This window comes from Babylonia areolata, chromosome 26 (genome assembly GCF_041734735.1).
Source record: "Babylonia areolata isolate BAREFJ2019XMU chromosome 26, ASM4173473v1, whole genome shotgun sequence".
NCBI lineage: Eukaryota > Metazoa > Mollusca > Gastropoda > Neogastropoda > Buccinidae > Babylonia > Babylonia areolata.
The window spans coordinates 2550047-2565000 of record NC_134901.1 but is presented as its reverse complement, the minus strand read 5'-3'; the positions used below and the strand labels follow the sequence as shown (position 1 = coordinate 2565000).

Genomic DNA, 14954 nt, shown 5'->3' with positions numbered 1-14954 from the left:
ATATACAGTAGGTGATATAGTATGTGAATCAGACTTTATGTGTGTGTGTGTGTTCTTTCTTCCTATAATTTAACATCTGTTCACTGCATGCATGTGTATACGTATACGTATACGTATAAGTGAAAGGGGAATATAAAAAAAAAATGATAAAAGATTTATAAATTAGAACAATTCAATAAATATCCAGTAAGCACCAAGAAGTAATACCAGAGTGTTACATCAATTAAAATTTAACAAAATGTGTGTATAGATATATAATTATATATGACTTGTAGTCTTAGTCACACTCCAATAACACTATATATGTAACAGGGATCCTACAGTCTATTGAGTGAGTGAGTGAGTGAGTGAGTGTGTGTGTGTGTGTGTGTGTGTGTGTGTGTGTGTGTGTGTGATTTGTAGTCTTAGTCACACTCCAATAACACTATATATGTAACAGGGATCCTGCAGTCTATTGAGTGAGTGAGTTAGTGTGTGTGTGTATATATATATAAATGTATATATATATATATGACTTGTAGTCTTAGTCACACTCCAATAACACTATATATGTAACAGGGATCCTGCAGTCTATTGAGTGAGTGAGTGTGTGTGTGTGTGTGTGTGTGTGTGTGTGTGTACATATATATTACTTGTAGTCTTAGTCACACTCCAATAACACTATATATGTAACAGGGATCTTGCAGTCTATTGAGTGAGTGAGTGAGCGAGTGAGTGAGTTCGTCTTCAGTTTAACGTCTTTCCACTTGAAGTGATATTAGTGGGTGAGTGAGTGAGTGTGTGTGTGTGTGTTTGAGTAGGTTGGAGTGTGTTGTTTATACATTTATAAATGGGTAGCATGTGTATCCGTATGTGATTGATACACCAGTGCAAGAAGATGCCTTGGTGAGTACAGGAATGAGAGTAGACACAGGCAAGTGTGTAGAAAGTGCAAGACTTGTTGATGGATGTTTCATTTCATTCTCATTGTCACAACTTCAGTTCCTCTTGGAGATGTCACCGAGTTCAGACAAATCCATTTACGCTACACCACATCAGCTAGGCAGACGCCTGTGAGCCATACTTTATATTTGAAACCAAAAAAAACAAACAAAAGGATAAGGAATACTAAATCAAAAAAGAAGAAAACAGGAAATGAAACGTGGAGGTATATTTGCACAAACCACACACTGCAGAGTGTGGGACCCTAACATTAACAACAATGAACAGCAGTGCAGGGCTTCCTGTGCAGAAATCTCAATGAAAAGAGACACGCCTATAGGCAACAGAAATGTGGGCGCGTGCACAGTCACAAAAATGTGTCTGTTCAGAACATTGATAATGACGTTTGTGTTTGTGTACAGCCAACCAAGCATGATACTGCAGCTTATTTAAGCAGTGTTAAGTATGCGGGGCAAATAATGTCAATCTGTCGATGACTGTTTGTGGCATGTAATGTTGATTCAATGTCTTGTTTGTTTGTTTGTTTAAGATGTAATTGTGAATGTATAGAAAATGGTTTTGTTCTCAGTTTGAAGCATATCTGCTACCAGACTGAGTAACTCAGGTTGTGTTTGCCATTGCTGACTTTATGTACTCATTTAAAGTGATGATTATGATATAGATATATAATTGTAATAATGATAATAATAGTAATAATAATTATTATTATCATTATCATTATTACTGTCATTAGTATTGTAGTAGTAGTTGCTGTTTTTCTATTATTATTATTATTATCATATACTTGTAATGACAAATTGACCAGAAGTACAACTCAACTTACAAGTCAGGCCTTTAGTGAATCTATGTCATTGTGTAACGTATCAGAGTGGATTTGTTCGACAGAATTTTGCCAGAGGACAACACTCTCGTTGCCAAGTGCATGCTGCACTCAGGACCTCAGTTTATCATCTCATCCGAATGACAAGACACTAGGTCTGGATGTGATTGTAATCAGCTAGGCAGAGGTGAGGTGACTGGTTTTTGTTTGTTTGTTTTGTTCGTTTTGGGTTAAATATTTTGCATGGTGGGATATGCGAAACTGGCTGCATACACGTGTGGGTGCAAGATGGCAAGAATCGTCAGGTGGGATGATGGAGGGAGGATGGATGATATGAATGGATAGGTGGGTGGATATGAGTGGGGAGATGTGGTTGTGGATGGGTAGAAAGATTGTGTGTGTGTGTGTGTGTGTGTGTGTAACAGATAATAAATTTCATCATCATAGGATCATGTTACCAGTTCTCCGTACAAAAAAAATAGACAGACAGAGAGAGAGAGAGAGAGATAGACAGACAGACAGATCTATCTATAGATAGCTAAAGTAAGATATAAGTATGGAAATAGACATATATATATATCAATGCACACACACATAGATAGATAGATCTATATATTATATATAGATAGATGATGGGCGCAATAGCCGAGTGGTTAAAACATTGGACTTTCAATCTGAGGGTTCTGGGTTCGAATCATGGTGACGGCGTCTGGTGGGTAAAGGGTGGAGATTTTTACGATTTCCCAGGTCAACACATGTGCAGACCTGCTAGTGTCTGAACCCCCTTCATGTGTATGTGCAAGCACAAGATCAAATACGCATGTTAAAGATCCTGTAATCCATGTCAGCATTTGGTGGGTTGTGGAAACAAGAATATACCCAGCATGCACACCACTGAAAGCGGAGTATGGCTGCCTACATGGCGGGGTAAAAAAAACGGTCATACGCATAAAAGCCCACTCGTGTACATACGAGTGAACGTGGGAGTTGCAGCCCACAAAAGCAGAAGAAGAAGAAGATAGATAGATAGGTAGATAGATATAGATAGATAGATATGTTCTCATATTAAAAAAAAAATGTATTAAAAAAAAACTCACTCAAAATACCCACACTATTGATGCTTGGTGGTGGTGTTTTTTCGACTGTTGCAGGAAACACTGACTGACCTATAATTCAAGGTGATGCCAGATCAAACATGGCAGACTACGACGACAACGAAGACCATGGAGCATCACCAGTGACGGAAGCATTGGCAGAATCAGACGACGTTCGCCGCATCAAGGAGGAATGGACACGCCTCCAGATGGCAGCCAATGGGGGGGAGATGTCGTTCGACACAGAGCCGGACGCGGGGGGAGCTGCCCCCCAGCAGGGCGGTGGGGGAAAGAAACCCCCGTCCCGCCTCCCGTCACTGGACAACATGGTTGGTCGTATCCCTTCCATTCCCTCCATGGAGATCAGCTCTAGTCTGGGGAAAAAGTGAGTCCTCCTTCTTCTTCTTCTTTAAAACTAACATAAGAATATTTCTATTCGATACATTTGATTAACCTACTCGCGGTCTTTTGCGAATGCTTGCTTGAACTCAGTCCACTAGCTGCCATGCCATGATGAATGAAAAATTGAATGTATGTGTATGTGTGAACATTAAGTGCGTGTGTGTGTTTGTGTGTGTTTGAGTGTGTGGGCATGAATGTGTACGTATGTCTTTGTTTGCTTGTTTTATAATTGTGTGTGTGTAAGTACGTACATACATGTGATGTACCAATTGTTCCAGTTTTCATCGCTTTGTTACCTTTAATAGACTATTCCAGTTACTATTCTTATTCATCGTTCTTATTATTTTATTTTATTTCAAATTATTTCTTTATTTTTATGTTTTGTGTCGTACTTTATTTTTATGTTTTTTTCATTAAATGGGCAGAATTGTAAAAAGGCCTTCACTGTGCCTAATTCTTTACCCATTAAAGATTCAATCAATCAATCAATCAATCATTCTTCGTAGTTTGTGGGCTGCAACTAACCACGTCCACTCGTATGTATGTCCACGAGTGGTATTTTACATGTATTCATGACTGTTTTTACCCCTGCCGTGTAGGCAGCCATACTCTGTTTTCGGGGTTGTACGTCAGTGCTGGGTATGTTCTTGTTTCCATAACCCACTGAACGCTGACATGGATTACAGTCATTAGCGTGGCTATATATACATGTGTATATACGTGTGTGTGTGTGTGTGTATGTATATGTGTGTATGTGTGTGTATGTATGTATATATATATATATATATAGTGCGTGTGTGTGTCTGTTTATGTGTGTGTATGTATATATATATATTATGTGTGTGTGTTGTTGTTTAAGGGAGGAAGGTGGCAGAATGGTTAAGACGCTCAGCTGCCAATACAGAGAGTCCGTGAGGGTGTAGGTTCGATTCCCGCTCTGGCCCTTTCTCCTAAGTTTGACTGGAAAATCAAACTGAGCGTCTAGTCTTTCGGATGAGACGATAAACCGAGGTCCCGTGTGCAGCACGCACTTGGCGCACTGAAAAAGAACCCATGGCAACGAGAGTGTTGTCCTCTGGCGAAATTACGTAAAATGAAATCCACTTTCATAGGTACACAAATATGTAAGCATGCACTCAAGGCCTGACTAAGCGCGTTGGGTTATGCTGCTGGTCAGGCATCTGCTCAACAGATGTGGTGTAGCGTGTATGGATTTGTCCGAACGCAGTGACGCCTCCTTGAGAAAGTGAAACTGAAACTGAAACTGTTGTTGTTGTTACGATGTGACGAAGCAAAGTCCCTTGTATGTCTCCTCCCACCCTCTGCACTCCCCCTATGTCCCCCCTCCACTGGTATATTCCTGTGGTGCATGTGTTGTGGGTTGGTGTTTGCTGTGCGTGTGTGTGTGTGTGTGTGTGTGTGTGTGTGTGTGTGTAGGGGGTGTAATTTGTGCCTTTTTTTCCTGCGATTATTCATATCTGCAATTTGTAGTATTGTACTGGTTTATATTGATGTTTTTCCACTTCTCTGTCCTCATGTGCTCGTGTGTGGTTTACACTATTGTATATGTATTGTCTCATATGAAGCGCTTAGAGCCCAACATATGGGGAATTTGCTCCTTATAAGTACAATATATTATTATTATTTTATTATTATTATTATTATCATTACTGTTATTCTTATGATTGCTAGTCAGGCATCTGCCCAAGACGTGGTTAGCGTATTGATATGGATTTGTTTGAACGTAGTTATGCCTCCTTGAGAAGCTGAAACTGAAACTGAAACTGAAACTCATGTCTGGTATTGCTCACTTGATCTTAGGTCAAACATTGTACATAATCCTATACATATATTTTTTTAAAAGAATGATTATAATAAATGAATGATAATAGAAAATAGATGAATTATATGTATTTGTGAACATGTGTATGTCTGTATGCAAAAATGTATGTATGTACATATATAAGTTACTTATATTTAAGTCTTTATAAAAGATAAGATATATTTTTGAAATATGTGTGTGTGTGTGTGTGTGTGTGTGTGTGTGTGTGTGTGTGTGTTGTTGTTGTTGTTGTTTTTGTTGTGTGTGTGTGTTGCAGTTATGATGTGTATTGTGTTGTGTTATGTATATATCACTAGTTGGCTTTTGGGAACCATCCCAACGCAGACTGTCCTAAAACCCTCTTGGCCGAGAGAGTGGGGATGCAAGACACTCTCCACTATAATCAAATTCTAGCCCAAATAGTCGGGACAGCAGGTGCCTCCTCTGCGGTTCGGATGGTGATAGTCGGACACGACTGACTATTATATATATCACAAATGTCTTTTTTTTTCAGACTTCCAGAGCTGGGCTCAGTAGGGCACCGCCTGGGCATTCTGGCCGACTCCAAAGAGCTGGAGCCACAGCCAGTCACCCTGGAGAAGACCTCATACACCTTCGGAGCCGGCACCCCGACGCAGACCGACGTCAAGTGGACCCCACCTCCCAACCACGCCCAGTTCAAATCTCTGTCGTACAACATCGAAGTTGACGGGGGGCAGGGATGGGTACCTCTCACCGACAACAGCCTTCCGATTCTGCGGGTGTACTTCACGTCCAACAAGATCATCATGGGACGGTTCTCCAAGGTGCAGGAAGCAGAGCCAGTGGCCGTCAGGTTGCGGGTTCGCGCCACAGGGGTGATAAAAACGCGTACGCAAGAGGAGAGCATCAGCAGTCCGTGGAGCGATGAAATTTGGCTGTCCATAGAAGGGTCTGCCATCACCAGTAACACGGCTGTGTGAGCTTCAGTTTTGCTTTCAGTTTCTCAAGAAGGTGTTGCTGCATCAGGATAAATCTATATACGCTGCACCACCATCAGGATAAATCTATATTCGCTATGCCACATCTACTAAGCAGTTGCCTGACCAGCAGCATAATCCAATACGCAAGTCAAATCTTGAGTGCATGTATGTATATTTGTGTACCTATCAGAGTGGATTTTGCCAGATTAAGAGGACAACACATAATTATGTTGCCATGGGTTCTTTTTCAGTGCGCCAAGCGCATGCTGCACGCTGGACCCCCGTTTATCATTTCATTTGAATAACTATAGACTCTCAGTTTGATTTTCCAGTCAAACTTTGGAGAAAGAGCAAGACCAGGAATCGGTTCAGATCATCATAGACACTGTATTGATAGATAAGCATGTGAAACAGATAGTTATGGCTGAAAGAATGGTGAAGTCTTCGGTTAAAATTTTGTTTTTGCAGGGTATACAGGAAGATAACTTTTGTTGTTTTTGTTTCTGACCTGTCAAAGCATCTCTCTCTGGTATGTAACACATCTTGTTCTGTACAGGGCGGTAACATTTGTTGGGAGTAAATCAATGTCAGCATTCAGATGATGACATAGACATTCCTTGTGACCATGGTTCACAGGGAAATAAAGACATGTTTGTTCTGTTTGATTCTGTTCTGCAAAGCATGGTGTGATATGTGAATAATGGAACTGGATGCTGGAAAAGATGTGCCTGGCACAAACTCACACTGAAGGAGGAACCAGCCTATATAATTGAGGAAAGGAGACAAGAACAAAATAATACTGTCTCACTGTAGCGTGTGTGTGTGTGTGTAAAAGTCATAGTCAAAATTGTTATGTTCAGATTGTACATTGAATAAGCAAGATCTGCTTTTTTTTTTCTACTTTTTTTACATCAAGGCATCTGTGTGTGTGTGTGTGTGTGTGTGTGTGCGCGTGCGTGTGTGCGGGCACGTCTGTGTGTGTGTGTGTGTGCATGCATCCATGATTGTAAACACTGGAAATTCTGTGAGATATCATGGGCAAGAGTTGGGGCATTATTACACTTATAGCACTTGTCTTGGTTTACTCATAAGCAATTTTGACTATCTGAATTTACATTTCTTTTCATCTGCTTGTGTGGTTGTGTCCTATGAGGTATTTTCTTTTTGAAACTTTTTGTGACAGACCAAGGCATGAGATTGGTACATTTGTAATAACCATATCACAGTCCAACCCAATGAAACTCTCAGCTGAATAAAAAATATATTCATATCGAGACATATTCTTACAGTGTTTTTATCTTAGTATTTTCCTTATTGTAAAACTACACACACACACACACACACACAGAGAAAGATTTGTTCTACATGGGACCTTGGTTTAAATCATCTCATCCAAATGACTAGATGCAGTTTGATTTTCCAGTCAAATTTGGAAGCAGTGGCAAGTTCAAGATTCGAACCCAGACCTTTTCAGGCACTGCATTGGCAGATAAATATCTTAACCATTCTGCCACCTCCCTCTTTTAAACAGGGGAGGCACGGTGATTTCAACCACAGCAAGCACGCCAAGGCCACTTCATTCGTGGAGGAGTTATTAGTATTGCTGCTGCTGACAGGGTCAATAGCCGAATGGTTAGAGCGTTGGAGTTTCAATCTGAGGGTCCCAGGTTCAAATCTCGATAACGGCACCTTGTGGGTAAAGGGTGAAGATTTTTCCGATCTCCCAGGTCAACCCATGTGCAGACCTGCTAGTGCCTGAGCCCCCTTCGTGTGAATATGCAAGCAGAAGATAAATATGCACATTAAAGATCATGTAATCCATGTCAGCAGCTGGTGGGTTATGGAAACAAGAACATAACCAGCATGCACACCCCCAAAAACGGAGTATGGATGCCTGCATGGTGGGGTAAAAACAGTCATACACGTAAGAGCCCACTCGTATACATGCAAGTGATCGTGGGAGTTGCAGACCATGAACGAAGAAGAAGAGTATTGCTGCAACTAGTTACACATTTGATTTCTCTTGCTGAGACGATAAAGTGATTCTGATTCCGACTGCCAACTGCAGGCAGAGAAAAGATCCAAATGAATGCATGAAGACCTCATGAAGACTGGGGTACAGGACATTACATTGGCGGTTCCTGCTCTGAATAAACATTGCTTTTGCCTGATTTTCTCATAATTATCTCTGCAATACATGATTATGCAGTGCTGTCACTGTAACACACTGTTTATAGTCAGTTCCTAGAAGAAAGTGACGCTGAAGAGTAAAGTCGTCATTTGGAGGCTTGGAATGATCTTGCACTGTTGGATACCAGTTTATGGTGTAACTCCGGAAGTGAGAACATATCACACTGGTTTTCAATCAGAAGCAATTTGCTTATCATTTTGATGATGTGTCGTTCTCTCTCTCTCTCTCTCTCCACACACACACACACACACACCTGGATGGTGGTGCTCTGGAGTGAAAAGAAACACACCCATGAGCAGAACTGCTGAAAGTAAAATGATCATTTCTCAACAAAGCACAGCACACCACACGAGCAGCAATGGAAGGCATACTTTATTGTTATTGTATACAATAAGAAAATACATTTTATTCATATGCTGACAATGTCAAGTCAGCTTGCTGGGTTGTACTTGTAGCACAATCAACACACAAACTTCCTGACAAACATATTTAGCAGTGTGAAACTACCCATGGGCACACAAAAGAAGTTCATACAACCTGCCAGGCCAACAGAACTAGCACAGGCACAAGTAATTACAAAAACAAAACAAAAAAACAAACAAAAAAACACAATAACATAAACCTATCATGAAACCCTCGTATATGATTCAGATCAATCAAAAACGGTTCCTGACAAAGCAATATTAACAAAGAAGAAAGATAGAAAGAAAGAAAATCTGTGATGATGTGACAGCAATGATTGTCAGGAGTTTGTAAACGTAAGACATAGGAAACACTTAATCATGACACTTGGAGTAGGTAAATTAGATGTTTTGTCCGTCATCTCAAGCAGTTCCCCTGTACCACTTACAAACTGTTTTTGCCATCCTAGTGTTAGTTAGCGACATGAAACAACATATATATGATAGTAAACTCTTTTTACCATCCTTGTGTTAGTTAGCGACATGAAACAACATATATATGATAGTCAGTTGTGTCCGACTATGATCATCAGAACAGCAGAGGAGGCAACTGCTGTTCCGACTATTTGGGCTAGAATTTGATTATATTGGAGAGTGTCTTGCCCAAGTTGCATCCCCACTCTCTCGGAAAAGAGGGTTTTAGGACAGTCGGCGTTGGGATGGTTCCCAAATGCCAACTTGCCCACAAGGCTGCACCACTAAGAGCCAGTGCAATTTTGCCTCCTACAGTTTGAGAGTCATAGTCCTTCACAAAAGACTAAGCTGTAAATGATTTCCCACTGACTGGAGAAACCATTGATAATACAGCTCTCACTTTGCTGTTGGCCCAAATGTAAACTTATGTCAATCTGTGATATAAGCCGAGTGTTGGGCAGACATAGGGAGAAAATAATACCACCTGCCCCTCCTCCTCTGCCAAAACACAACCAATCAGCACATCTGCCAAACTACTGCCCTGTGCAAAAGGATGACATGCACACGTCTTTACGGCATTGCCTTCTGTTTGGTGATCGTCTATCAGTTCATGACCAAAGGTGCCAAATAACCGTGGCATGTGATGGGCTGATCACACACTGCACACAGTGAGTAGATTTGGATCTGATTTTTCCATTTTCCTGCAGATGCTGTTGAAATAAGTAAATCTATTAACACTCCCAAACACTATTAACACTCCCAAAATGTTTTTCTATGAAGTTTGTAAAATATACCACACTTCACTTTTGTGTGTATTGTATACATATATATTTAATAATTCCATGGGATTTTATAAAAAGACATTCTTCCTACACTATGTCAATTAACAGGACTATTTGAGATATACAAACTATTGAGATGTGTGCACAGCCGCCTTTAAAAATTACCTCCCTTTACTCAGCAGACGCAGGCACGCACACACACACTCGCACACACACACACGCACACACACACACAAATACTCATGCTCAGAAAGCCAAACACCCAGCATATCCAACATATTTGGAAAAAAACGGAGAACACAAATCTTATTTCAATTTTTTTTTATCTAGTTATTCCAAGTGTGATCCTGGACATTTCCACATGAAATTTACAATAAAGAGACAGAGACTAAGGATGATGAAAAGGATGCGAGCAATGAGAGAGACAGACAGACAGAGAGAGGGGGGACAAAAAATCAGCTGTTTCTAATATTCTGACTTGAAATATCCATCACACCTGTAAAATCAGAACGAAAAAGACATACGTTAAGTTTCCTAAATGAATTAAGAATGGAGCCTGTCTTGTTTTCCCTGTACCAATAACTTAATTAATCAGTCAGTGATTTTCCTCCAACTCTCCTTCCCACACGCCCTGTTGTCAATATATAAACATCTGTCAGAATTCAAGTCACAACACACACACACACACACACACACATTCTCATCTCCATGTGATTTCACAGAAATAAGTTATAATAAAATTTCTATGCAGCAAACTAAATGTGATTATTGTGTATATATGTAATTTGGCAGATGAATAACAATATTCTACTCATCCAGCAATAACCAGTGGACAGGCCCTTCTCAAGAAAACTACAACAGCAACGAAAGTGGGTAGGTTAAGGCTGGAATGCACAAGAGTCCGGAGATAAAATCAGGAATAGGGCAGAGTGGGGACAGGGGGGGATGGTGATGGTGATGGTGATGATTGTTTGAATTCATTCATTGTCTCTTCATCAAGTTTGATACTGGACTTGAATAATAATTTTCTTTTAAAAAGTAATATTGTTTTAAGTTTATAATCATCCACTTGTTTCAAAAGGGGCTGACAGGTAAAGGAACAGCATCAAGGTGGTACCAAAAACAAACAAACAAAACAACCCAACTGAAAACTCATCATCCACCTTTGTGATCCACTTCAAAACGCTTTGAGATGGCCTTCGCTGTCTGCTTGGCTGTAAACCCACAGGAATGACTCACAAGTGTCAGTAATACAATATAACATGCACTGCAATTTCCAGGGTACATACAACAGACAAAGCATCGGGGAGGAAAGTCACATTTCATGGAACGTTACTGATATCATATGTCTTGTGAATTTTCACAGCGCAGTCTACTGATATCGGTCCATGTTCGTCAAGAACATTATCAACATGCAGTCTGATAAGTGCATATTATTAAAATTCATATTATTAAAAGAAACTGTACACATTCAAACAGATACATAATGCTTTCTCTTTCACAAAAAAAACACACAGCAAGCTTGCTCAAAATTATTAAAAGATACTCCAAACTGACCATACTCAGTTACAAGAAGCAATTTCAAAGGGCAAACGAAATATATACATTCCACTATAAAACAATTTACATTGTTCAGTTTGATTAATAAAATGATAATACATATCAAAGCTTCTGGACTGTAGTGAGGATGATAAGTTTGAAATGGCTGCATATGAAAGTGGTGCCGATATGTTTTAACAGAATCACAACCTTCACTTTTGTGTAAAAATGCAACATGTAATTATGTATTGATGACAAGGAACCAAGAAAAGAAAAATCCATCATCTAAACAACAGAAAGAAAATAACAAGTATGTGCAGACATCGACACAAACAAAGAGAAAAAGAAAAGCACCCTTTAGCACAAGGATAAAATCAGTAATGATACATTATATACACAACAACCAGTTTCCATCCACACAAACTCTATCAATTTTTCAAGATTAACAATCAGAGAATGTTACTGTCCCAAAGTACTCACTCAGTATGATCAAAAACAAATAATTTAATAATGTACTCCAATTTTCGGTCTAAAAGGCGCTCCTGAAAAAAGGCGCATCAATTGACAAATCTTAGAATAAGCACACTCAAAGTATTTGGCTTGGTTGAATCATAATCAACTTGCCTAAACCTGAAAGCAACTCTGGACCTAACATACCAAGGTAGGGCAAAACTGACACAGCGTTCAACACCTAAACAATTGTAATTTTGCATAAAACAAAAAGCATGAAACAGGAAAACGGACTATCAATCATTAACTGGATTCATTATTATCTATCTGGAAATAAGCCTGAGAAATCTGAACTTGTAGAGTTAAAAAAAAAAAGAAAAGAAAAGGATGTTAACAAGCATTTAAAATGTGTCACCATTCAAGTTAAAGGTACACAGCACTACTTTCCAGTTCTCCTGAAAGCTGTACTATTCCAACTACTTTGTCATTTGTATCTGCCTCAATTAATAATGCCCATGTGGTAACATATGATCACTTTTCAACTTACTTCCTAATGACACTAGTTTATCCTGTTTTCAGTCATCAGTATTGTTTGATTTTTTTGCTTGTTCTTTTCTGGGACATGTGCTAGAAAGTCCCTGCTAGTTATGTCACTGGTTCTATCCACCAATAAGGCACCAAATAATGTAATGTGTGCATGTCAAGGCTGAGGGGGAAAAAAAAACATTGCCTGAGTGCCCAAAACGAAACTCTAATAATAATCATTATTATAAAAAAAAATATATATATAAAAAAAAATTCTGTAATCATGGAGGCAAAATACATGTACATCTTTCCCTATTTCCAGACTGCTTATCACTTAACTGACAGTCGTGCTTCTTTATTTCAGCATTTCATTTTCACAATTTCACATGTAAGTGCCACACATGCATGCACATGTATGCATTTGTCGGAATGTGTATGTGTGTTTGTGTTTCCTGTATGAATGTGAATGTACATGTATAAAAAAAAAAGAACTGTATATATAAAAGGGCACACAACAATTACACATGTGTAATGAATAGAATCATTGACACAAACATTTTCTTACAGTTCACAACTCGACAAACCTCTCTATGCAAAAAAAAAGCGTTTAAATATCTTGATTGATATGAACAACAACTAACCTGCAGCACAACACTAAAACGAAAGACGGCAAATTTTGTTAACATATTTCAAATAACGGACTTTCAAAGGAACTGGAAATACTGAAGACATGTAAGGCACTATCATCTCCAAACCACTGCGACACCAAAGCATGATTACAATGGACGGCGCCTTCTACCCAACTCAACAACTTCAACAACATCCTCTTGTTAACGCAAGCTCTTCAGCTGAACGTAAAAAGAAAGAACTCTCCTGGGCACAGAGGTCTCTAAGGAAAGAACTCTCTTACGCAACATTCATGGAAGAAAGAGCTCTCCAAGGAACTGAACTCTCAAGAAAGAGCTCTCTTATCTTACTCAAGAAAGACCTCTCTTATCTTACGCTACATTCACAAAAGAAAAACTCTCCCGGGAACTGAACTACCAAGAAAGAACTTTCTTATCTTACAAAACATTCAAAGACCCGTTCCAATTCGATAACAATTTGCTGAGTAATTAAAGAATGCCTACACATTGTCAAGAAGACATCATATCTCCTGGGAACATTTACAGATATTCGGGAACAGCCTGTCTTGATCTGCTGTACAGATTCTGTTTCTGATGTCATAACTGAATTCATACAGTATAAAAACTGTTTTGAGAAGAAAATTTCTCACTTGGGAACATACTGTATCACTGACTCAATCTTTATTTATGACCATTATATTGTTCATGTGTATGCCAATGATATGAATTGGTATCATAATAAAGACTTCATTTTTTCACAAAAACGGGTTAACTTTGATCACAGATACAAAACATATCATGTTGTTATAACCCACTTTGCCAATGAGGTCATCTTTACTTATTCTTTATGAATCAACACCAGTGTAATCTTTGAAAACAAATACTTACAATACCCATTACCGTACATACCAATTTACTTCCACTTTATTTTCCAGTTCAGTTAGCATGAGTCATATACAGTTGTTATTTTTTCTTTTTACAAAAATCAGGTCAATACATGCAGTCATTTTCCATCATAAAATATTCACAAAATGATAAAATACTCTTCTGAAACAGTCTACGAACGCATGACAGTGGTAACAGTTACATGGCGAATCTCACTTGATCCAAACAACACTGCGACTGCGGAAAGAACTGGGTCCCACACACTGATACAAACATGTGAATAATAACAGATATGTGCATGCACTCCACTGACCACCTTAGGATCCAATGAAAGTGCTTCTTCTAAGATAACAAATGTTTCAAGTCACATGAATTATCAACCACACAAAGTCACCCATCTCTACACCCACCCACCCTCACCACCCCCTCCCCCCAAAAAAAAGTATTGCTGATCATGAATGACTCATGGAATTTAAAAAAGAAAAGTTTTAAACATGGAATGTGCTTAAGGCAAGTGATATACTTTTAATTCATATAGACATAAATGGGCCCCCCAAATCTGCCAAGGCAAATTAATTTGCATATGATTGCATTTCTTTTTCCTCTCACACGATGGATGGACTGATTGTGGTGTTGTTGGCTCCCTTCCCAGTAAAACACATGTGCACACCAAGAATCTGGGAACAGCTGACAAAGAATATGACGGAAAAGCCAAGGTGACAAACTGGCTTTAAAAGACACTGAGAATCAGCCGTGTGCTGGGCCTTGTCAAACCTACCTTCATTTTCCTTCAATTTCTTTTAAAATATAGATATCAAAAAGTGAAATCTTAAGGAAAAGGCAAGCAATCTGAAATGCATGCAGTGGGAGAGCGCCCTGTGACAGCCTTCTGTATTTTCCTTCAATTTCTTTCTTTTTTTTTTTTAAAGACAAAAAAAGAAGAGACTACCATGTCTCAATGAAAACACACACATGAATGCATGTACATATATGACACACAAAACACACACTAATGGGTCTTCCACCCCACACCCCTGCT

At 39.1% G+C, this 14954-nt stretch overlaps 1 protein-coding gene across 7 annotated transcripts in view; it reads left to right on the top strand.

Annotated features, from left to right (window-relative positions):
* LOC143300218 (uncharacterized) overlaps positions 1-7318 on the top strand; it is an 8487-nt gene extending 1169 nt beyond the window's left edge. For 4 of the 7 annotated variants that reach the window (XM_076613793.1, XM_076613790.1, XM_076613788.1 and 1 more), the window contains exons 2-3: positions 2914-3241; positions 5595-7318. In XM_076613793.1, the coding sequence (XP_076469908.1) occupies positions 2958-3241; positions 5595-6042 (732 nt within the window). In that variant the 5' untranslated portion in view covers positions 2914-2957 and the 3' untranslated portion in view covers positions 6043-7318. Of the gene's footprint in view, positions 1-825; positions 1385-1827; positions 1950-2913; positions 3242-5594 lie in introns of those variants that run through there. The other 3 variants (XM_076613791.1, XM_076613789.1, XM_076613792.1) reach the window with 2 other exon arrangements.
* Positions 7319-14954: the final 7636 nt, after the last annotated feature.